Genomic DNA, 25,160 nt, shown 5'->3' on the forward strand with positions numbered 1-25,160 from the left:
GAATAATTAATACAATGTTTCTACAGATATAGACCCTGATATTACCAAATAGGAAATAATCATTCCTTTGGGTAAAAAGCCCAACTATTAACTTCTGCTGTTAAATACATTTATTGTAAACTTTAGACACAAAAATAGGTTCTCTAGGCCATTCACATGCACATTAAAACTAAAAAGCTGCAAACTACAACAGTGTATATAATTATACAAATGATTTCACTCTGATGTTTACAGAATTGCTGTCCATGCAAGTGATCAGAGGCATTATCTGTGAAGCCTTAAGATCCAGAAGTGTTGTTACTACCAAACCTCTGATTAACACTGTGAAGTAAGTGTTTTGGAAGGCAGTTCCATGAGTTGGCTAACATTTCTTTAAAGCAGATGACAGCTTCTAAACTTAGCCTGCAAGTGGACAAAGAAAAATAATTTCACTTTACTGTTTAGAAGTATATTCACTTGAAAAACTACAAAAAAAGAAAAAGCACTTTAAAGATTTTCACAGGAACTGGATAGTTTTATCAATGAAAGTTTATTATTGCCCTTAAATTATCCATAAACCTATTTTTTCAAGAACACTAATTTAAAGTGTTTAAGAAACAATTTTAAATATGTACCAAGTAAAAAGTTACTTACCTTACAAGAGATTTTGGTTGAACTGAAAATATAAGTATTTCATTACTGTGTGCCTGAAAAATAGACAAGAATACATTAAAAGTACTTAACAAGAAAGTTTCAGCAATAATACGAAGTGTCCTTTAATAAAGGGTGGTGTACTTACAGCTCTGTGATGGACAAGAAGGTTATTGGCACACCCTCCAAACACAATTACTTCTCCTTCATCACTGGCACAAGCTGTATGCCATAATCTACATTTAAAACAAGAACTTGTTTGAAGTCACCCCAAAGACCAAATTGATAATTTATACTAGAGACTAGAGATGATGAAATAAAGACTAAAGGTCTTTAGCGCAGACCAAAACATAAAATTGAGACACAGTTATCTCAACAGTACAAAAAGCTAGAAAAATCAATGTCTTTTATCTGGATATCATTATCTCTCTGGTCCATTCCTAATTTATGCAATGAGGAGTCTGAACTGAACAATCTGTTCTCTTAAGTTTTTATGAGCAATAAAAGTCTTTGGGAGATGAGTGGTATATGCCCTCTCCTTCTTTTCATAGTCAAGGTCAGTTGTCCTTACACAAAACATCTGAGGAATGTTTTACTCTTCCTGAGTAAACAAAGCATCTTCAGGCCTGACTCTCTGGAAAGAGTATTTGTGCCGAAAGGCATCCTAGTGGCATGACTATACTACTTAGGTTAGAGGCATGGACAAAAATGCAAGCTAATGTTATACACATGTGCTTTGAACACCAATTCTGACTATATCATTTCCTTTTAGCAGTCTCTGTAGCAATTCTGAGATAAGAAAAGTAGCAGTGTTCTAACAGGTTCTTTTTGGACGATTCAACTTCCTAATATTTGTTATACAGTGTAACTGTACATTTGATTGAAAGTTCTTGATTCCCTCACCCTCAAAGATTCTTTAGGGTTTTTAATTCTCTCCTAGAAGAGAACCAGAAGTTCCTTTTTCAAATGACAAATCTAGAAACAGTTCTACTCTGGTAAAGAGCTTTAGTATAAATTTTAACGATGTCAGTATTCTGATGAAGCAAAAAGCAAAATCCAGCCCTGTTTTTCATGCACAGATGATGAAAAAGAAAGTACTAATACTATAAGAACATTGGTTTCCTTTCAAAAGGTATGATGTTAAACCTTAATGAATGCTAGGGTTTTTATGAGGAAGTGAATGCAGCCAACTGAATTTTCTCATTCATTACCAGTCTTATACATCTCTAAGGACCTTACTCAACATAAGAACTACCTTTTAAATAGTTCATACCTTGGTTTTTCAGTATGGGGATGATTAAACTGTATCCATTCATTTTTACTGATGCAGTATGTCCAGGCATCACCTGATTAAAGCAAAGAAAAAAGCATGAAGTGTGTTATTCTGTCAATGTGACACTGATATTTAAAGAGTGCAGCTTTAGTAAAAACAATAATAAATCAGATTTTGAGTAGATACAGAAAGTATATTTCCTTTTTTTCCCTGCAGTTAGGCATGTAAGCCCTTTTCATGTTACAGCCATTTAGCATGGCAAAGAGCTCTAGGTAACTTTTTTTTTTAAACTGGACAGATAGATGTGTCATATGAAAACAATTCTATGTATATTACAGGATCAATATTAATACCAAACCTTCTAACTATCCCTATAGCCCTCTGATACACCTAAAATACTGATTTTTTCCAGCTATTTATATATTACTTATGGATGACATATAATAACTTTTTAAAATATTTTAAAAGTACTTACTTAGTGGCTGTTTATCAGTGGTAAATCCTCCAAAGAGAAAGAGATGATCTGAAGAAACTGGTGTTAGTGAGTGCCAAGATCGGCCAACTGGGCATATGCCTTGTGGAATTCTGAAAATGACAGCTAAGTTATAATAATCTGCATTTAAAAGCCACTACTGTATTTAAAGCAGAGAAATACTGAAGTTTTCTTTAAAATTTTATATGGAATTTTGAAGAGACTTTAAAAAAGGCTTCTTGATATTAACAACTACATGCTTTTCAATGAACTATTTCCTTGGAAGGAGGGTCAACTTTAGATCTTTTCAACAAACACTGAGCACATGCTATGTGCTAGACATACAGTTATGAGAACTTAAAATTTAAAGATTCCCTAAGGATTTAGTGATCATGTTTACTTAAATTCATTGTTACTGAAAAGGAAAGCAGGTATATTATGTACTAATAATAGAGAGTAAGGGGAAAATCCATTGGAATTTTTTTGCAAAACTTTCCTAAATAATTAGCTAAATGATACCTACAGTTCATTCCACTCCCATGTATCCAGATTAAGATAGTGAAGGTCATTCATTCTAGCATCCTAAAAAATGATAAATTAACTAGTTATCTTTCTGAGTAACTGAAAAGCACATCTTTGAAGCTGTTTTATGTACTCACTCGGTATCTGCCTCCAAACACAAAGCCTTTGTTTCCAACAGCTGCACAGGCATGGGCAGCACGAGGTGAAGGTGGTTTACCCTAGTTGTCATAAAAACAATAATGAATAAGTGAACGTTTTATAAATACCAGAAAGAAGTCTTTTCTGGAGGTGGGATAGAATGTGCAGAACACTTGAGCTCTTAAGCTGAAGTGCAAACTTGTAATAAACAGCAATACTGAAGGCTGACTACCAAAACTGGGAGCTTTTAGGAAACATTACTGAATGGGCTAGTTAATAGAATGCTTACTTGCTTTACTTTTCTTTTAAAATAAAAGCTAGCACATTATATGACACCGTGTCAGAGGAAAAAGACATCTAACATTTGAGTAATTTAAATCCCAATCCAGCACTAGGTCATTTACTTAATTACAGACAATACCACTTTTAACAGCTATTAGATGACAGATACTGGGCTAGTCTATACATTCATTAACTTTTTAGTTTTAGACTCCTTGGAGAATAATGAGCTGTCAATTTTACACCACTTGCAAACTGCCCTTCTCGTTGAGGCAGCTTTGCTTTAATAATTAATTCATTATTTTTCAGTAACTCACAGTAGTTATAGGCTGGCTCCAGATAAATGTTTCAGTGTCTAAAATATGTACATGATCATTCCATCCTCTTGGATGACTTGAATTCTACAGAAAGAAAGAAAGAATCTGAGTTAGTTTTCACAAATAATGTTTGTAAAACAACCTTTGGTTTATTAACAGGGCAAAATGAACAAAGCTAATAGCAAACGAAGTATATTATTTCAACAGACTAAGTAGGCCACATATGCAAATACGAAACTTCATTTACCCAAAAAGATGTTTCATCAAATTCAAAAGTTCCCAATACTTTATCTTCAGGTAAATATCCATACCCTCCAAAAAATATTAACCTGTTTGATAAAAAACCAAGACATTAAAAATTCAAACATCCATAGGATACAAGAGATTTTTTTTCTTTTGTAATATTCCATGAGCTGAGAAGGCACACGGGTATATAAAAATACTTATTCAAATAATAATGGCTAATATGGCTAACAACGATGTCATAGGTGCTTTGCCGTTAATTTACTTAATCTTCATGGGCCTTCAGAGGCATGTTACATGATTACAATGGTTATTAGCGAAGGATACGTGAATGGCAAAGTACTTTCCACATAAAAACCCAAACCTATAGTGCTGCTGACTCACTTGTTTTTATATACCCAGACACCGAGTTTGTCCTTTGATGATGGAGGAACTCCTTGGCAGTCAATTCTTTCCCAGTGTAATACTCGATCCGTGGACCTTGAATCCAGCATGTAGAACTGCCAGAAGCAATGTTAGATTTTGTTACATGAAGGAAATTCAACCATGGCATTTAATGTTATTGCACTTATGCTAATAAAAATGTCTAATTCAGTACTACTAAAAGTATAATTGCAAACTGGCTGCCAGTCTGCAAAATGTTACCTAGTCTGAGTCTAGATAAGAAATTTCTGCCAGAATGTAAATTACCTAAGTCACTGTGCACCTTGTTTGTGTTCAGCCTATTTTTTTTCCCCCCATACCACTTTCTGGCTGAAGGATTAGAAAGTGTGTTAATTTACTACATTCTTTGCCTGAGATAGGCACTTTGAATTGTACTGATCTAATTTATGTATATTGGGATGGTATTACCAAAAAAAAAAAATCAAACTTAGCAATTCATATTCAAATTCAATTTAACAAACATGTCTTAAGTGCCCACTTAACTCTAGGAGCTAAGGATAAATCTTAAAAGATTAAGTATTCATTTGTCTTTCAGAGGGTTCACATCCAGGTACTTACATTTAAATAGTCAATAAGTTAACTTCTTTTTTTTAGGCTCCTAAAGCTTCCTCAACCCTACTCATTTAACTATTAACCATTTCTCTGACCACTCCCCTTTACTAAAGCCACAACTAGTCTTTCCCCCGAGTTTCCTCATGTTGTGTCAAAGTTAAGTTTTCTCCCCTTTGACCCTGAAAAACACATGGCTCAACTACAGCCTACAGCAGTGCCTCACAAAACCTTTTAGGCACAAAACCCTTTCTTCCAACAAAATCTTAAGCAAACACCTAAATATAAAAGTAAGAACCTGAAGAAATGGCTTCTCTGTTTACAACATACCCAACAAAAATCTGGGTTCACTGTGAGAAGGGGCAAAACTTGTGGCCGTCCTATGAAGAAACAGAAAACACATGCTCCCCTGCACCTCCACGTGCTGCTGGGCAGGACCAGTGTGACAGGGCTCAACACTGAAAGAAAAGCTACAGCATTTAGTGGGGAAGTTCGCCACTCAGAGCGTGTCAGGTCGATGCATGGGTGAGCCAGTGGTGTCATAAAGGCTTTTCTCTGGATGGCAAAGAAGAGAAAAATAGATTCCAACTACATGCCATCTGGAAAAGGCAAAACTATGGAGACAATAAAAAGACTGATAGTTAGCAGGAGTTTAGGGGGAGAGAGGAGATGTATACACAAAGTACAGAAATTTTTATGAGCAGTCAAATACTTTGTGTGACATTGTAATAATGGATATACGTCATACTTTTGTCCAAACCCAAAGAGCATGCAACACTATTCATTTAATTAAAGTGAACTGTGATTTACCTTAGGGTGAACTGTAAATAAATAAATAGGTGGAGCTACAATTGTTAAAAGGAAGGAGGAAAAGGGTGGTGTGAAGCCTGCCTAACCCTATATACTTCTCTCACAGGTGTTCCAAAGCATCCCCCCACAAATCCCTAGAGTTCCTAGGAGCACAGTTTGAAATCTGAAACCAGTTCAGCCCACATGCTCCATCTATACCAAATCACTTGGCATTTCCATAAACCAGACATATCTGCTTATAACTCTGCATCTTGGTACCTATATATCTTGCATAATACCCCTTCCAATTGTAGTATGTGATTCCACTCAAGCATCACCTCTTGGGTTAACACTTTTTGTTTTTCTGTTCCTCTGTCCTACCAAACACAATGGTAAGGATTCTTTTTCAGATTCAACAATATTTACTGAGCTATTACTATGAGCCGACTCTGTTTCTCTTTATGCTCCTGAAATTGTTTATGTATATGTGTCCCGTCTAGAATGTGAGCTTCTAGAGGTGGGGACTGTATCATTCATCTGTCTCCAATGTCTAAGCAAGTACTCGCAGTAAGGTGCTTACTAAGTTGCTAAATAAACTAATTTTTTTTAAAGTGTCTACATATATCACTGAAACAGATCAAACAGGCAAGAGTGAATGGTGACATTTTAGGAATCAGCAAACTAAAATGGACTAGAATGGGTGAATTTAACTCAGATGACCATTATATCTACTACTGTGGGCAAGAATCCCTTAGAAGAAATGGAGTAGCCATCACAGCCAACAAAAGAGTCCAAAATGCAGTACTTGGATGCAGTCTCAAAAATGACAGAATGATCTGTTTGTGATCAAGGCAAACCATTCAGTATCACAGTAATCCAAGTCTATGCCCCAACCAGTAATGCTGAAGAAGCTGAACGGTTCTATGAAGACCTACAAGACCTTTAGAACTAACACCCAAAAAAGATGTCCTTTTCATTATAGGGGACTGGAATGCAAAAGTAGGAAGTCAAGAAACACCTGGAGTAACAAGCAAATTTGGCCTTGGAGTATGGAATGAAGCAGGGCAAAGGCTAATAGAGTTTTGCCAAGAGAACACACTGGTCATAGCAAACACCCTCTTCCAACAACACAAGAGATGACTATACACATGGACATCACCAGATGGTCAATACCAAAATCAGATTGATTATATTCTTTGCAACCAAAGATGGAGAAGCTCTATACAGTCAGCAAAAACAAGACTGGGAGCTGCCTGTGGCTCAGATCATGAACTCATTGCCAAATTCAGACTTAAGCTGGAGAAAGTAGAGAAAACCACAAGACCATTCAGGTATGACCTAAATAAAATCCCTTATGATTATACAGTGGAAGTGACAAACAGATTCAAGGGATCAGATCTGATAAGAGTGCCTGAAGAACTATGGACGGAGGTTCGTGACATTGTACAGGAGATAGGGATCAAGACAATCCCCAAGAAAAAGAAATGCATAAGGCAAACTGGTTGTCTGAGGAGGCCTTACAAACAGCTGTAAAAAGAAGTGAAAGGCAAAGGAGAAAAGGAAAGATACATCCATTTGAATGCAGGGTTCCAAAGATTAGCAAGGAGAGATAAGAAAGCCTTCCTCAGTGATCAGTGCAAAGAAATAGAGGAAAACAATAGAACGGGAAAGGCTAGAGATCTATTCAAGAAAATTAGAGATACCAAGGGAATATTTCATGCAAAGATGGGCTCAATAAAGGACAGAAATGGTATGGACCTAACAGAAGCAGAAGATATTAAGAAGAGGTGGCAAGAATACACAGAAGAAGTATACAAAAAAGATAATCACGATGGTGTGATCACTCACCTAGACCAGACATCCTGGAATTCGAAGTCAAGTGGGCCTTAGGAAGCATCACTATGAACAAAGCTAGGGGAGGTGACAGAATTCCAGCTGAGCTATTTCAAATCCTGAAAGATGATGCTGTGAAAGTGCTGCACTCAATATGCCAACAAATTTGGAAAACTGAGCAATGGCCACAGGACTGGAAAAGGTCAGTTTTCATTCCAATCCCAAAGAAAGGCAATTCCAAAGAATGCTCAAACTACCACACAATTGCAGTCATCTCACACGCTAGAAAAGGAATGCTCAAAATTCTCCAAGCCGGGCTTCAACAGTACGTGAACTGTGAACTTCCAGATGTTCAAGCTGGATTTAGAAAAGGCAGAGGAACCAGAGATCAAACTGTCAACATCCGCTAGATCATGGAAAAAGCAAGGGAGTTCCAGAAAAACATCTACTTTTGCTTTATTGACTTCCAAAGCCTTTGACTGTGTGGATCACAACAAAGTGGAAAATTCTGAAAGAGATGGGAAGAGATGGCAGACCACCTGACCTGCCTCTTGAGAAATCTGTATGCAGGTCAGGAAGCAACAGTTAGAACTGGACATGGAACAACAGACTGGTTCCACATCAGGGAAGGAGTACGTCAAGGTTGTATATTGTCACCCTGCTTATTTAACTTATATGCAGAGTACATCATGAGAAATGCTGGGCTGGATGAAGCACAAGCTAGAATCAAGATTGCCAGGAGAAATATCAATAACCTCAGATATGCAGATGACACTACCCTTATGGAAGAAAGCAAAGAACTGAAGAGCCTCTTGATGAAAGAGGAGAGTGAAAAAGTTGGCTTAAAGCTCAGCATTCAGAAAACTAAGATCATGGCATCTGGTCCCGTCACTTCATGGCAAATAGATGGAGAAACAGTGGAAACAATGACAGACTTTATCTTTTGGGCTCCAAAATCACTGCAGATGGTGACTGCAGCCATGAAATTAAAAGACGCGTGCTTCTTGGAAGAAAAGTTATGACCAACCTAGACAGCATATGAAAAAGCAGAGACATTACTTTGCCAACAAAGGTCCGTCTAGTCAAAGCTAGTAGTACGGTTTTCCCAGTAGTCATGTATGGATGTGAGAGTTGGACTATACAGAAAGCTGAGTTCCAAAGAATTGATGCTTTTGAACTGTGGTGTTGGAGAAGACTCTTGAAGAGTCCCTTGGACTGCAAGGAGTTCCAACCAGTCCATCCTAAAGAAAATTTGTCCTGAATACTCACTGGAAGGACCAATGCTGAAGCTGAAACTCCAATCCTTTGGCCACCTGATGTGAAGAACCTACTCATTGGAAAAGACCCTGATGCTGGGAAAAATGACTGAAGGCGGGGAAGAGAAGAGGATGACAGAGGATGAGGTGGTTGGATGCCATCACCGACTCAATGGACATGAGTTTGAGGAAACTCTGGGAGTTGGTGATGGACAGGGAGGGCTGGCGTGCTGCAGTCCACGGGGTCTCAAAGAGCTGGACATGACTGAGCAACTGAACTAACTGAACGTATATTACATGCATCTTTCTGACTGCATCTGTCTTGTGCGGGCCTGAGAAAAACATGCCTTTTTCCTATTTGGGCAAAACATAGACAAAAGTCTGAACAACAGTATCTTATGGTGCCATGTTATAGGAATGTTAGTATATGAAATTTTGTCAGTGTTAATTTCTCCTGACAGCTTTTTGAGTTGTGGCCAGTTAAATTTTACTGTGTGTGTTAGTTGCTCAGGTGTGTGCAACTCACTGTAATTCCATGTACTGTAGCCCGCCAGGCTCCTGTCCATGGGATTCTCCAGGCAAGAATACTGTAGTGAATAGCCATTCCTTTCTCCAGGGGATCTTCCCAACCCAGGGATGGAACCCAAGTCTCCTGCACTGCAGGCAGATTCTTTACCATCTGAGCCACCAATACCCCACCTCGCCCCCCAAACTGCACCTTGTTTTTAGTTTACTAATATTCATCTAATACTACAGCATTTTATTAATAAGAGAATAAGTAGCTGCAAAGAATATATCACAATCAAGTACACATGTTTTTGAACTTGAACAGGAATAAACTAGGTTAACCTTAGAAATCTAAAGTGGTCTGAAAAAGAACAAAATTATCTTAAACCATCCTTACACACACTAACCTTATTCGTATTGCCTCTTGAATGGTGTCCTCCAAACAAGTACAGCACCCTGTCCACACACACGGCACAGCTTCCTGACATAGAAGGAGGAACATCACCCTCAGTGTTAATTTTTTTCCTGAGAGGGAAAGAACTGAATGTAAATAAATTTCCCCAAGAAGAAGAAATGCAACAATGTATCCATTCTTCTAATTCTATCCCCACAATAAAAGGAAAAAATAAGGTGTGAGTAGCCATGCTGAGGTCTCTTCTAGCTCTAAAATTAATTAGAAGAATGAACTTGTCCCTTCCACCCCCTCCACAGGCTGTGCCAGCAGGCACTAACATGACAGCATGGGAGGTTCTGAAAGCCTACATGTCATATATCACTCTAGGAGCAAACCATCTTAACATATCTCTAACTTAATTGTTTGCTTTTTCTAGTTACTTGACCATAAATGATGGTTTTGTTTTTTGAGTGGGCCAAGAACCCAAAGGAAGAAAACTTCAATATCTCAGTCCTGACAGATTAATAAGTGTTTTTTAATTCAGTCATCGTTAGCCATTCAAATTAGTCTGATTCCAACCTTATGTAATACTACAGACACTCAGGTAGTGTCTACTATAGGCCAACCATTCCTCTGAGTGCTCTTTACCTGTTTTAACTCATTCTAAGTCTAAAGTGAATCTGAATCAAAAGGTTAATTCTAAGATTCAGAATATTAATATGACATTCAAGCGTTTCTGCTCCTAATATCGCTTCATCTGTGTTAAGCTTTATGTCTGTCTGTTTCTGGCTGTGCTGTGGCACATGCTGGAGCTTAGTTCCTCGACCTAGAACTGAACCCGTGCCCCCTGCAGTGGAAGCATGGAGTCTTAACCACTTGACCACTAGGGAATTCCCAATTTTTAAGTTTTGATAGGCTGATTTTGTAAAAATTCTTTATGGGGTTGAATTTTCTTTTTTAATTAAAGTTTCCCCATTAAAGGAATACAATTGTAAATGTCCAGTTCTCTAGAAAAAGATCATTAAACAGCTAGATTAACACTGGCTATATGCAAAAATAATCCTGGTTTATTTTCTGTTGAACTCTTAAATCAAGTGGAACTAGTATTCTCCTACTTCTGAGATCTCTAATGAGCTAAAATATATAACAGACTAAGTTTTCATAAAGCAAACCATGGGGAAAACTACTTTCTAAATCCTCAAACCCAGCCAACCCAGCATTTTGAGAATTCATTAATTCTGCTAAGAACGTACTCGAGTATTACTGGTATGAAACTGGCAAAAAGTCCTTTCAGAATAACCCCAGTTTGCATGGATGGCAAATTTAATTTTGTTTTTAAGGCAAAACATGCTAACTCAAAGAAATGTGCATAGAAATTTTAATATTAGAACTCATTAAAATAGAATACTACCTTTATTTCTAGCAAATACAGTCTAGAAATTCTTCTCACATTCAAAATACATAAGACATAACATACTGAATATACATATGGAACTTTTATTGTATTTCCATTCCAGGATCTGAAGCCTCTACCTCTTACTATTGCTATAATACTTGACACAGTTCTGAATAGAAATTTCTTCAAGGGTCATAAAAGCATCTAGTAACTACTGAAGAAATACAAAAGTATTTAAGCTTAGAAGCTAAGCTAAACTAGTAGAATACTGTTTTCAAAATATACAGCTAGGTTAGCATCTTTAATTAAAGTGCTTTTATTCAGTAGTATGGGTTTTACAGAGTATGTTTTTGTTTGCAACCTTATTTGGATGTTCTAGTCCCCCTCTTAATATGCACAGTTACCATCTTCCAGTCTCCATGTTGTAGATCCAGAGTTCTTCTCTAGGCAGATAGAAGTCATATAATCCTCTGACTTGATTACTCTAAAACAACAACAAAAAGTTGCAAATACAAAAAATAACTTGTATTCTAAAAAGGCACTATTGTATATTTTTTCACATCTATCTCACTTGAGATACTGAGAGTTACAAGAAGTTAAACAGGTTTTAACAATTCAGGTACAGTTCTCCCTACCCCATGCCACATACTCAAAGTAATGCTTAATATAGACAGGCCTCAATTCAAATTCTTGATACAGCAGTTGCAATGATGCACGAAGTTAAGAGCTCTCCAGGTAATCTCTAAGGCCACTTTATCCTGAACACTCCACGCACCAAATCTGAGTTACATGACCTCATGGGAGATTATCTGTGTCATGCTGGCAGGCTAAAGAAAGTTCAACCTTGAAAGCACCTGATCCACACTAACAGGCCAGACGTTCTTCCCTTTTACCCATTTATTCTCTACCAGGAAGCAGAGAGGGCAGAACTGCAAATATCAAGTCCTTGTACAAAATCTTAAGTTCCTTGTTGTGCTCCATTTCCCTTCAGATCGAGCTTACTATATGCCAGAACCAGCGAAGTGCTATCCATGGAGTGCTACATTTAATCCTCACAACAACCATAAGAAATAACTGGTGTAGGTTTCTCAGAGAAGTTGCCCAAGGCTACTCCGCAAGGAATGGTGGAGCCACAATTCCAGCCTCCTTTCTCTGAATCTGCAACTCCAGCCACTCGGCCTGACCCCTCCAGACTTTGAACCACCCTGGCCACCTTCTGGACAAGGTTGACATACAGTAAACAGCTGCAGTTCACTAGGAATGGGTGTCAGAGTCACAAGCTTGAAAAACACACAGAAGAGAACCTCTGGGCATGTAAACATTTCTCTTTCCACTCCACCACTTATGAAACAAAAACGCGGGCAGCAAGATAGCAGGTTGACCCAGAGTACGTCAGTCTGGCAGGAGGAGGAAAACTGACTTCTGTGTATGAAGCTAAGGTTTATTGAAATCAAAACAATCCCCCAAGGGCCTCCGGTGTGTGGTACTCTTAGGGTTGTAGCCAGAATGTGGAGGGAAGCCTGTTTGAGAACTACAAACTTACTTCATTAGTAACGCTTCTCCACCCCGCCTCAGCCCTGGGCATCCAGGCCCTTCACAACTCACCTTCAGAATCTTCCACCTGCACAACCCTTCTTCTCCCCTCACCTTCCCTCTTCCTACTGACGATTAACAGTTTTATTTTTCTCCAAGGCAATTATTTACATTTTAAGAAAAGTCACCCAGTACCAGCCACCTTGCTCCTACCAAATACCCTCCTCTGAACACCTATTCATTGGAGGCTGGGGAAAACATGTCAGATTAATTAGGATTAGGAGAAAGGAACCAAAGGAAGTAATCAAGACAGCTTTCCCCCAGCTATCTTTTCAGAGTTATCTCAAAAAATGGTCACATCAACTGTAGCATAAGCTAAAATCTATTACCAGAATCACCTAGTGCTTCTAAGTCATGGAAGGCACTGCTGTCCAGGACTAGATTTCTAGCAAATTGAAGCGGGGGCAGATCATTTTTTTTAAAAAAAGGGACTAAAAATATTTCTGGTAAGAACAGATCCAAACCACCCCAGCAAATGAAATAAGACGATTCTAGAATGTGGAGTGTTATTAAGAAGCTCTAAAAGCAAAAGGGCAAGAGAACTAGTGAGAAGGTTTAAATAGGAGGCACTTGGGCAGGATTTCCAGACAGAGGAAAAGAGAAGAAACACAACTACATGCTCTCAACTGGTAACTAATCATACTGGTTCATGACTAAGGGTCAAAGGGCTGCATTCTGTAGTTAAAAGTTGTTACTGTTGATCTTTTTTTCTTTCCGGTTATTGATACAAATTTTCCATTAAATTTTCTTTATAGGAGTTTCATGTAGAAAAATCTCAACCCTTTCTCAGCTGCAACCAAAAGGAAAATAGCCCCGAAACATTCGAACAACACTAGGATGGCAGGTGCACAGGGTAGCCGGGACTCCTGAACCGGCGGGAAGCTTCAACAAGCCAATTCTTGCGGCCTTGGGGAATTTCGGTGCATATTCCCTACGCGGCCGTCTCCCATAACTGGGCCACGGGACCAGCGGGCACCGGACCCCGGCTCTGTAAGGGAGTGTGCTCCTAGGAGGCCCGATAACAAATAAAGAGTGACCTCACACACCGTCCCTTCTTACACCCCAACCCTTTAAATAAAAACACGTTTCGAGATCTCGCACCGCCCGCCTCGCCCTCCGCAGGTAAAGCTCGGACATCTAAGAGCGCGCTGGGTAAGCGCGGGCAGGGAGCGGGGAGCAGGCTTTGTAAGCAGAAGGCGGGCGTGACAACAGTCCAGGAGCCCTGGGACGGGTGGGGAGACCCGTGGGAAGATTCCCACACTCGCAAGAGAACGAACCAACCGGCGGAGTCGCGGCGCGGGGGCGCTGAGGCGCCCGGGGCGGCCACGCTGGCCCTTTCCGCCCGGCCCGCCGCCCCCGACCAGTAGCTGCTGGCCGACGCCCGCCGCGACCCACTGACCTTGTAACCGCCCCAGACGAACATGTGGCGCCCGTCGCTGACGGCTACGTGGCCGCTGCGCTCGGCGGGGCAGGCGAGCTCCGCGGATTCGTAGCCTTCGTAGGCCGGCCCTGGGAGCTCGTCCTCCCGCAGGTCCTCGTAGCCATCGGCCATCTTGAGGCTGCACTTCGGCTCACCAGAATCCCCGCACCCGCGGAGGAGAAAAAGACAAAGGAAAAGAAAGAGACGCACGGCGGCGGCGAAAGGCTCGGCGTTACGGCCGCGCCCCGCCGCCCGGGCTTCTGTCCTCCCGGCCCGTCTCTGCGAGGACGGCCTCTCGCCGCCTGAGGAGGGCTTGCGGGCTGGGGGCGGCCAGGGCGCTGGGACGCGAGCAGGGCGGGCAAGGGTCCGCCTCGGGCTGATACCAGCTCCAGCCCGTCAGCCCCGCCTCCAGCTCGCTTCTCGCCGCGGAGGGCCCTTGTTTACGCCGCGCTGGGAGCCGCCTGTTCCGCTGACGCCGCTCGCCGGGATCCGGAAGTGCGGCTGGCGCTGAGCGTCCCCAGCTCCGAGTCCTCCGGCCGCCTGCGCCTGCCGGGCCGGGGCCCAGAAGCTAAAGGTACTTCCAAGCACCTCCGAGCCTCCCTTCATTACGAGGAAATGCTGAATTAGCCAGACTCTTGCAAAAAAGTCTTTCTTCCCAAGAAGGTCTTGTGTGACTGAAGGATATTCACAGCCCGGAAGGGGGTAGCAAATGGCTCAGCTATTCAGGGTCTCCAGAGTCGGTGCCCTCTCTTTCCCAGGACACTGGATGGGGGTGGCACCTCTACCCTCACGCGTGGTCCCAGGTGGCCGCAGCCGCGATTGCTGGGCGGCTTCCGGGCGGAGGCGCCGCCGTGTCGCGCGAGGCAGCTCCGGGACTGCGTGCCACCGCGATTTGCCTGCGGAGCGGATCGTGACGTCTCTTCTCGATAAGCTCTTTTGGTCCAGCAGAAATTTTAATTCAGTGCTGCATCCTCCACCCAGTTTGGAAAATTGTGCTTAAAAAGTGTTTCAGAAAAAAAAAAAAAAAAATCTGCAAAAAAAAAAAGTGTTTCAGAAATCTTCACCTCCCAGGCCTTCAGGGAGGAAAGTGAATCCTGTTCACACAGCCGCTATTTTAGCTTACATTTTACATGACACTTTTCAATTAGATCAAGAGAAAATTAAGAATTATTGTGATCTAAGCTAGCCGGAATAGCTTAGTCAGGAGAGCGTTAGACTGAAAATTAAGAATTATTGTGATCTAAATTTGTTTCCTCACTTGTAAAACATTTGAGACTGGAATATTATTCAGTACTGGAAAATGAGCCATTTTTTTCAAGCCATGAGAAGACATGGAGGAAACTTAAATGCATATTGTGTGTTAGTTGCTCAGTCGTGTCCGGCTCTGCAACCCTATGAACCGTAGCCAGCCAGGCTCCTCTGTCCATGGGATTTTCCAGGCAAGAATACTGGAGTAGGTTGCCATTTCCTTCTCCAGGGGATCTTCCTGACTCAGAGATTGAACGCGTATCTCCCACATTGCAGGCAGATTCTTTACCATCTGAACTACCAGGGGAGCCCAAATGCATATTACTAATGAAATAAGCCAATCTAAAAAACGTACATACTGTATAATTCTAACTGTATAACATGAAAAAGGCAAAAATATGAAAACAGTAAGATATCTATGGTTGCCAGGGCTTAGTGGGGAGGGAGGAATAAATGGGCAGAACACAGAGGATTTTTAGAGCAGTGCTTAGTTTCTATGTTACTATAAAGGTAGATAAATGTTACTACACATTTGTCTAAGCCTATAAAACATACACCACCAAGAATGAACCCCAACATAAACTGTGGACTTCAGGTTTGTCTTAGCTCAGGCAAATATAACAAAATACCACAGACTGGATGGCTTAAACAACATTTATTTCTCACAGTTCTAGAGGCTAGGAAGTCTGAGATCAAGGTACAGACAGACTTGGTACTTACTGTGGGCCCTCCTGCCTGGCAGTGGGCTGCCTTCTCATAGGGAAGGGACATAGAAGGAGAGCTCTGGTCTCTTCCACTAATCCATCCCCGGTCCCCACCCTCATGACCTCATCTTAACCTAATTACCTCCCAAATACCCCACCTCCAAAAATCATCACACTTGGGGATTAGGGTTTCAATATATGAATTTTGTGGGGATATAAACATTCAGTCCATTACATGGGTGATTTAGAAAATGTTCTTGCTGTACCCACGTGCTGGACCACATGGTAACTCCATCGAGCTGGAAATTCCAATAGAATCACAATATTAATACAATGGAAAAACAGGCACCAAAAAATGGGAATTCTTAAAACTGCTTCTTTTCCTTTGAAGTGTTCTGAAATCAAAATTTTACTTTTTCAAACAATATGTACTACCACGAAAATTATTCTACTTTAGTGAGTTTATATTATTTCTCTCTCACACATACATACATATAAATAATGTATTTATGAAACATCACTTTGTTTCTGGGTTGGCAGCATGAAGTTCTAAAGAATATTTTTAAGCTTCTGTCAAGAGGCTAATAATTTTTAAAGGTGTTTTTGCAAAGATACTACTTGGAAAAGATACTACTAATTTTGATATGCCATTTACTGTATCATTCTAAAAATGATAATACCTCAAAAGAATCCTTCCTGACAACTGGAAGAATATTCTGATACACATAATAAAGATGGCCAGAAATTCTTTTTTCTTGAGAATCAGACTGGAAACCTATTTTGTGAACCACCTGGAAAAAGAAAAAAGTCAACCCTCTAGACCCATCTTTCAAACAGAGAACCCATAAGGGAGGGTTAAAAGTTGTGAGGCTGAAGAAAAAAAAAAATAAAGTTATGAGGCTGATGTTGCCTTGGGCTCCTATACACAGCACAGGTCAACAACAAAAGAGTTGACAGTAAACCATACAGAGGTAAGAAATGAGGAATGAAGACTGCTTGACTAGGGATTTTCAAAACTGGTTCTGCCAGCTCCCAGAATCTTTACATCTCTTAGTAGCAGGGAAGCCCTGATTTAAGGCAAGTTTTGGAAACTGAAGTTCAGATTAGAATTCCCTGCCACTCCTAACATGGGGCTAGCTCAGAACATAACTTTTTGAAGTAGTACAGCATAATCAGTCAAATAAGAAGAGCACCAGATTTGTGTGCCAAAGATAATACATAGATTTTCATTCTCTTAAAGCCTTACTCAAGTGTGTGTGTTTTGAGGGGCTAATCTAACTTTTAATGTTTAGGTAAACTGTTTATAAACAGAAGTACTTTTCTAAGAGGCTAGAGAAGGTACTGAAATAATTCAGAAGCCATTTAAAAAGAGGTCATCCCACTGTGTCGTCTATCACTATCTAATATATTTAGATAGTTTTTCCTTATAGACTGCTGATACTAAAGTTCATAGTAATAAAATAATTACTTCTAAGACCTGTATTACCTGTGAGACTCACTTTCTAAATCTGTTATTCAGCCTAAAAATAGTAAGCAGAAATGAAAACTTATGCTGAAGTATCATCTGCACAATTCTAATGACTGGTTCACACTAACAAAACTAGGAAAATAGTAATTCTATATAGTTTGTATAATAAATAAAATGCAAACACAAAATATTTCAATACATAAATAGAAGTTTTACACATCCAAAATACAGTACATATATATATATATATATAAAATATATCTCTAAAATTTAAGAAGATCTACAAACTACTGTAATTTTCATTATAAATTACACATATACTTCAATATAGAAATACATTTACTCTAACATTTTAAATTGCAGAGCCAACTTGCATGGTAGTATGGTAGAGAGAAATTTTATATACCGAGTTTTCAGCAATTCCTTGTTATTAGTAATTTAATGGATGGATATGACTGTGATATATGAAAAACTTCTTAATTATGGAAAAAGTACTATTTAAGGACTACAAAGATAAATATTCATGTTCCATTTCTTTATAGGGAGTTAATACTGAAAACAAATGGTAAGATAACATTTTGAATAACCTGGGTCTTGAGCACCAACTCTGTAGAACGGTGTGGGCCAAAATGAGTTTCTAGAAAGATAAATTACTAGGTTATCATCCCATTTCATAATTCACTGAAGGTTACTTTTTAGAAGTACGCCCCCAAGACAAAATGTATTTTAAGGTGTCTAAAAAGTTAATAACTATGCTGCCTCTCAGTATGTCAAACCCTGTATGATAAATCTCCACTGTAACACTTTCAAACATTGTCTTTATATATACAGAGAAAATGGGACAATCTAACAACTTAGAGGTAACAGAAAGACAACGAAGACATTCATTTCCCTACTCAAATAAAGATGACCAAGAATACTTTACTAGATAAATGCTAAAAGGAGTTCAATATTTAATCCCATACCAGTGCCTGCCTATTTTCTCATTTTGGCCAGCTACATTAGTTATTTAAGGAGAAGTTCTTTAAATAACTGAATTATTTAATGGGAAACTTTAGGTGACTTTAAAGTGACTTGAGAAAAATCTATTCTTTCTGAAAGCTGACATGAGGTGTTTTTATATATCTGTTTGTCTTTATGTTGGAGAATCCCTAAGTCCTTGGGTATAATTTCTTAATTCTTCTCAAATTTGTATAATCTTTCCTGTAAAGAGGACACAGTGAGTTAAAATCTCTGACAATTGTACTTACTTTCAGAAAGTAGATTTTTTCTGCAACTTACAATTAAATTAATTTACAAATATAAATATAAATTAATCTGCCATTAACATCTTCTTTTCACATATCTCATGCCATACAATCACTTTAACATAGAATTTCTGTTTCAGATTTTATCTTCTAAATAAAGCCTCCAATTTGGGGGGTAAATATACAGTCTGATTAAAATGTTTAAACATATTAAACATATAGCATATATAACAACTTAATTGCTACTGATCCACTGATATTTATTTTCTGTTTCTTCTTTTTGGGCTCTTTGTTCTTCCCGGTGATTAGCTGCAGTCCAAAATGTTATTTTTTTGAGTACTTGTTGGAGAAGTTTAGGAGGTAATAAAGATATCTGACTTTCTAAAATTATAGCATTTTTACCAATGCAGTCAAGGCATGACCTGTGAGCCAAACATAACAGAATTATTACTTTTTGAACCTGAACTTATAAAATATGTATAGGCAAGTATTATAAAAATAAAATTATAAAAATCTCACAGGATTATGTACTCCCTTTGTATTGTTTGGAACGTGACAGGATATATGTTCTTTCCAGAGCACCACATTAATTGTGTATTTTTATAGCATAGTGCCGTGTCTGACCAAAATCCAGTTACAACTTACCATGCATACTGTTCTTTAAGTAAAAAAGATTCAGACTTAATTTTGAAGCGAGTTAGTCTGAAGCAGACTCCTTTTCACATATTCTTCCAGCCCAATAACCACTCTTCTCTGAGAACTGTCTTCTTCTCCATCACCCTGAGATGCAACACTTTGCATCCATTTCATTCCCTGTGACCCAACCCTCCCTGCAGCTTGCACCCACCTCCAGAAATGGACTGAGTCCTAACTCAGCCAAGCTGAGTCCTAACCTCAAAGGCAGGCACGTCCAGTGTCCTATACTGGTTCATCTTCCCCATCCCTGCTTATCTCCCCTTCCAAATCTTTCCTTGGTGCCTTTTGGAACACCAGTTGTGTCCACAAACACTCCTGCTTCCTCTGACTTTCTGTCCTTGTTTTAAGTGAAATCTAAGAAAACTGCTTTCTGCACAGTTTTTTTTTTTCTTTCTCTTCTTGAGAAAAGGGAACAAATTTCCCCTTATCTCCATTTTTACAGTCAGGAGCGGATACTAGTATGCATTCTCCGTGCTCCTCCCTCCCGCTTCCAGGCTACAATCATCTCACCCTCCGGTGCTGCCATCTGTTAACCTCCCGCTCATTTCCCCCCATTGCTGAGGACTTTGGCCCTGGGCTCAACACAGTCTTGTCCCTAGACTGATTTTAACATCTGTGTGGAAAACCCTCTTTACTCATATGACTTCACTCTGGACAGTTCACCTCTGAAATCTTAAACTTCTGTCCTCCTCCTGGACCACAACCTTATATTCTTTTAACTCTTATACCCCTTTCCTCCTTTGACTCTTTCCAGATCTCCAAATAATGACACCAGTCCTGTTGTAACTTTCTTCCCTAACCAGCCTGTCCATATTCATTTCACAGTTTATCCATATGCATTTGCCTGTCCATATGCACTTCATTCTTCATTCTCTTGCCAACAATCTCTTTCTCCACTGTCCCTCTGTTTGTACCATCCTGGCTAAACTCAGCCAACCATCTCCTTTCTGCACTTACAACCTGGCTGCTTCATGCTGCTGGAGAAAACCACGTTTCTGTGGATGTGGCATACAGATTCTGTTCCATCTGCGCTGGGCCCTCCTGCGTGCTCAGCAGGACAATATTGTATTAATACAGCCCTCATCAGCATCTGCTCACTGTCTCCTCAGCAGCTGTGGCACATCTTCACTGTTCTTAAATTCACAGCCTCACCTCTCCTCTTCCTCCTCAGACAACCTCGCTGTCAGCCAAAACCACCTCAGTGCCCTGTCCCACCATCAAAGTCACCTATTCTTATAACTATATTTCCTTCTTTCCCCATTATTTTAAAAGTACTCTTCCTCCAGTCAAGGGATAGTTCTATTACCTGTTTGCTAAAATCAACCTCCTCAAGAGCCTGCTCCATTCACTTTCCCTTCATTTATTGTGTTTCCAATAACTGCCTCGATGATGGCTTCTTCTGTAAGCATAGAAACAAATACTCTCACTCCTCTGGTCGTGCTCACCCCCAGAAGTCATCCTGGCTTCCCCCTTTACGGTACCAACAACATCTTAGTACTGCCAAACTCCAGGGCACTTGCCGACCCAGATGTTCCGTGACCTCCTTACAGGAAGCAGATGCTCCATCTGCAGTGACTTCCTCGGTTTTTGTGCTCCCTTTATCTCCTGCTTCATCTTTAACTCTGGTCACTCTCTTGCGCGTCCTTGTCCTGTGCCTCAAATGTTATGAGTTCTTAATGCTCAGTTGTTGGCCCCCCAGCTTACTCTCAAAACTCTTCCTGGGCAGAGCTGACCCACAAAGTCACACCACTAACTAAATAAAAACTTTGGGGTTAAAAGAGAAATTCTATATACTAAATGAGACGTGCATGTATGTGTCTAGTATTAGACACACTCTGATTTCAGAAAGTTAAAATATGAAAAAGTCAGGCCTAGAATCAAGGAAGTACACTATGTTTAACACTACCACATGAAGTAAATTCAATTTCAGAAACAAAAATGTGACTATACTGTATATTTTAATTTTTAGAAATTATACTGGCATATGATGCATCATTACAAATTTGATTATGCTCTTGCTGCTGCTAAGTCGCTTCAGTCGTGTCCGACTCTGTGCGACCCCATAGACGGCAGCCCACCAGGCTCCCCCGTCCCTGGGATTCTCCAGGCAAGAACATTGGAGTGGGTTGCCATTTCCTTCTCCAATGCTTGAAAGTGAAAAGTGAAAGTGAAGTCTTTCAGTCGTGTCCGACTCTTCGCGACCCCATGGACTGCAGCCCACCAGGCTCCTCCGTCCATGGGATTTTCCAGGCAAGAGTACTGGAGTGGGGTGCCATTGCCTTCTCCGGATTATACTCTTAGGCAGCTGTAAACTTAAATTCAAGTGATAAACTACTTGAAAAATATTATAACACTTCCCAAAAAGGAAGAAGAAAGAAATTATCATATATTAATAACATACATATTTTAAAGTAATGAATTTTCTTACCTGAGTAATGAATAAGGCTGTGTTTGAAAGATCAATAAATCATTACAATGACCCTAATCAACATAAAAAAGGAGTGGTCAAGACTTTTAATAAAAATAACAGTAACATTAATAACTGAATATTTTTATTTTATAAATGTAGAAGAAATTATGTAAAGCAGCAAATAAATCTCTAGTCACACACACACAAATATATACACACCTGCTAGCTATACAAACTTTGGGTGTATGGTTACCATTTATTCAGTGACCCAACTTTTAACTAAGCACAGCCTATATAACTGCAAATGTTTTTTTTCTTAGAACAGTGGTTTCAAAATGAGAATGGCAGTGGTCTTCAAGTTTTTGTCTTTTAAGCAGAACTTTTTCTTCCAAATGACTCATTTTAAAATCTCTATTCTGTCTCCCTTTTCCAGGTGATAGATTCCCTGGGAATTCCTAATTTGAAAATCACAGATTCAGATGATTTTTTGGATAATGACTCTCTCATCAAAAAGTTAATGGGGAGGAGTCAGCAAACATTTTTTTCTTATCCTTTCAAGTAGGTCTTTAGAACTTCACAATTTATGATCATGATTTTAATCAGAATTCATGTTAATGATAAAGTTTGTATCCTAAATAGAGATTTCTAGTGCCAAGAAAACAAAGACAAACCACAAAATTTGCTTTTTATTTTTTTTAATTTTTAAATTTTTTTAATTTGCTTTTTAAATAAAGGTAAAGTTGTGGTTTTAATCTTTTCTTAAAGCACCGAGTTCTTAGCCATAGAAAGTTCTAAAACTTTCACTATACCTAACATTTGATTTGGAGGCCCCAGAACCTTACAGTAAACCAAATTCCCAGGAGAAAAGCCACCTTATTTCAGCTTGCCACTCTGTAGGAGCAAGCCTGGAAAAAACAATGCCTGAAGAGGTGAGAGGGCGCTGGGGTTCTTGGGGGCGGGCTCTGGCTCAAGAGTAGCCCATCCCCACCAGCTCCCAGTGTCAGCCATTCCCCAGCGCCTGATGCAAACCAGAGCAAGCAATCCTGAGCTCCTGGTCCATCATGTACAGACTGCGCCCATCTCTCTGAATTTCCCAGGGTGCTAGGAGGGAAAGAAAAATACTTTCCAAAGTGAAAAGTGAAAGTCATGTCCGACTCTTTCCGACCCCATGGACTACACAGTCCATGGAATTCTCCAGGCCAGAATACTTGGTGGGTAGCCTTTCCCTTCTCCAGGGGATCTTCCCAACCCAGGGATCGAACCCAAGTCTCACACTGCAGGCAGATTCTTTACCAGCTGAGCCACACAAGCTACAAAATCTACTTATTTATCCCTTTGACTTTAGTTTTATCAGATTTTAAAATTAGAATGCTTTAACTAAACTCAATTGTAAAACAGGTGTGGATAAGGCAGTGGCAAAGGGAACACAAAATAGAAATAAAATATACTTTAAACATTTCAAAGTAGTTTCCTCATGAAGGGAAAAGCTAGCACTGATAATGTTCCAGTTATTAAGTTAGGTAGCAAATTTCAAGAGTACTTATACTTAGTAGTTTACATATACATTATATATATTCTTTTCATGTTTACAAATATTTTAATTTGATAAAATTATAAATACCCAGACTATGGGAAGGGTCAAAGAGAAAAGGAAGAGTCATCTTTTAAAAGCTCTTCTTAATAACTTGACTAATGTTAATAGACCTATTTTGATTTATCAACTCCAAATATCCTGAAATGCTTCACAAAAGTCACTCATTCTGGAGATTAATCATACAACGGTGTAACATTTTGTGCCCTTCCATAGTTTTCAATGTGGGAATATCAATAATCTTTTTGAACAGCCATTTAGCTTCAATAAAACAATTACTCAGAGAAAATATTTAGATATGAAAATTTCTTACTGTATCCAAGGAAAGTAAATCATCTTTGCTCCCACCAAATACCATTATTTCATTTTCTTTTCCCAAACAGGCTGTGTGCCATAACCTGTGATTGAAAATTATAAACCGTGAAATACTATCAAGGAAGAAGCTGTACATCACTTATAAATCAATTTTAAACTGAACACTCTAAAATTGAATCTATTTCAAAAGAGGCATGATTGAACATAAGCCTGTGCCATATCCTCAAAGAGGTTAGATTTTAAATTCCTCTAGAATCATTAGAGACTTGGGTTCTAGGGTTTATTAAATCACATTATTTCAATGAAAGAGATGACTCCCAATAACTCTTTCATATTATATCCTTCAACTTTTTTCTAACCTCTTTATCTCATAGATAGTATCACAAAATAAAACAATTTTAAAAAGAACTGACCAGCCTATTCCATAAACAGTTTTCTTACTGCTATCTGCCATGGCGCTATTCTCATCATTCTCTTTACATTGTCACATTAATCACTTTGGGTACAGAATACCATAACACGTTCCTCACTTTTCTGTCTCTAATCTCTTCCAGCTACATAGAACTGATAAATAATATATTTCAAATATTTATTGTTTTTAAACATGGATATTTCCTGATCAGGAAGCATCTGTGCCATTGTTCTTAGCCTCAAATTTATGATCAACAGCTATTTCTTTTTCTGATAAATTGTAACTTTCTCAAATGAACCCTCCCTCCAACTTCAGCCAAGTCCATTCATTTGTGTCCCCTAAGAGAAAAGCTTACATCTCTTTCTAGGCTTTGGTTCGCCCTGTTTCTTAGGCTTAGAATGAGAAGTCATTCTCTCAGGGCCTAAAACAGGCTCAAAATCCCCAGGAAGGATTCCGAACACCGCCCAAATTGGCTCTGTTACCCTCTCTGCTCAGCGCCTTTCAACATTTATGTGCTTATTTTACAATATCTTAACTTACATTTGAAGACAAATTGCTCTATCTACTACTTCAATTGTTTGATGTAATTTGTTTTCTAACTCCCAACAAAAACTCTATAAAGTCTTTAAGGTAAAAAATGGCCCCAGTGGTGTGCTGGATTTGGGTAAAGCCAGTTGTGCCTGTCAACTCCAGGCACATCATGTTCAATGATATGTTGGCCACAGTGGAAATCAGCAAATGCTACAAATTAGGACTTTTTTTGGTTTTGTTTTTCTTGGACAGCAGTTGATAACTATTTACCAGCACACCACTAGAATTCCGGTAATCTAATTTTATGTTCTCCTTAAAAATGCTTAATAAGGTTTTCTGCATCCAGTAGGTGCTCAAAAACTTCTGACTAACAAAAGCAAACACAAAATACTAGCATAATTTACTCAATACACAAATTATTTCAGAAAGAACTAGAGCATCTGATGTTGTTTTGGAAATGGTCTGATAGCTCATATTCATGTA

The 25,160-nt window shown here is 39.2% G+C and overlaps 2 protein-coding genes and 1 pseudogene across 9 annotated transcripts in view; 1 reads left to right on the forward strand and 2 right to left on the reverse strand.

Moving 5' to 3' along the window:
- Positions 1-92: 92 nt before the first annotated feature.
- On the reverse strand, positions 93-14,971 carry KLHDC2 (kelch domain containing 2). Of its 2 annotated transcripts, none has more exons than XM_061157421.1 (13): positions 14,035-14,971; positions 11,447-11,526; positions 9,660-9,777; positions 4,259-4,374; positions 3,879-3,960; positions 3,632-3,715; positions 3,035-3,115; positions 2,899-2,957; positions 2,379-2,488; positions 1,904-1,976; positions 779-866; positions 634-686; positions 93-402 (listed from the first exon to the last, which is right to left on the reverse strand). In XM_061157421.1, exons 1-13 carry the CDS (start codon positions 14,185-14,187, stop codon positions 279-281), a joined length of 1,221 nt encoding a protein of 406 aa, XP_061013404.1. In that variant the 5' UTR covers positions 14,188-14,971; the 3' UTR covers positions 93-278. The 2 variants fall into 2 exon arrangements, with proteins under 2 accessions (XP_061013404.1, XP_061013405.1); XM_061157422.1 differs by having other exon boundaries at positions 9,660-9,733; positions 14,035-14,174.
- LOC133067571 (small nucleolar RNA SNORA11) lies at positions 5,147-5,270 on the forward strand (annotated as a pseudogene).
- A 381-nt stretch (positions 14,972-15,352) lies between the features above and the next one.
- KLHDC1 (kelch domain containing 1) overlaps positions 15,353-25,160 on the reverse strand; it is a 38,633-nt gene continuing 28,825 nt past the window's right edge. For 6 of the 7 annotated variants that reach the window (XM_061157419.1, XM_061157416.1, XM_061157418.1 and 3 more), the window contains 3 exons: positions 23,733-23,817; positions 21,847-21,899; positions 15,353-19,144 (listed from right to left, as the gene is read on the reverse strand). In XM_061157419.1, coding sequence (XP_061013402.1) covers positions 18,958-19,144; positions 21,847-21,899; positions 23,733-23,817 — 325 coding nt within the window. In that variant the 3' untranslated portion in view covers positions 15,353-18,957. Of the gene's footprint in view, positions 19,145-20,724; positions 20,818-21,846; positions 21,900-23,732; positions 23,818-25,160 lie in introns of all 7 variants that reach the window. The other variant, XR_009695128.1, reaches the window with a different exon arrangement.

Source organism: Dama dama, chromosome 12 (assembly GCF_033118175.1).
Source record: "Dama dama isolate Ldn47 chromosome 12, ASM3311817v1, whole genome shotgun sequence".
Classification (NCBI taxonomy): domain Eukaryota; kingdom Metazoa; phylum Chordata; class Mammalia; order Artiodactyla; family Cervidae; genus Dama; species Dama dama.

Coding starts and splice junctions, on each gene's coding strand:
- KLHDC2 (XM_061157421.1), bottom strand. CDS start 14,187: ATGGCCGATGGCTACGAGGACCTGCGGGAGGACGAGCTCCCAGGGCCG. Junction 4,375..9,659: donor CAAGAGGCAATACGAATAAG/GTTAGTGTGTGT, acceptor TGCTTCTGGCAG/TTCTACATGCTGGATTCAAG. Junction 867..1,903: donor CCCCATACTGAAAAACCAAG/GTATGAACTATT, acceptor TTTTAAATGTAG/ATTATGGCATACAGCTTGTG.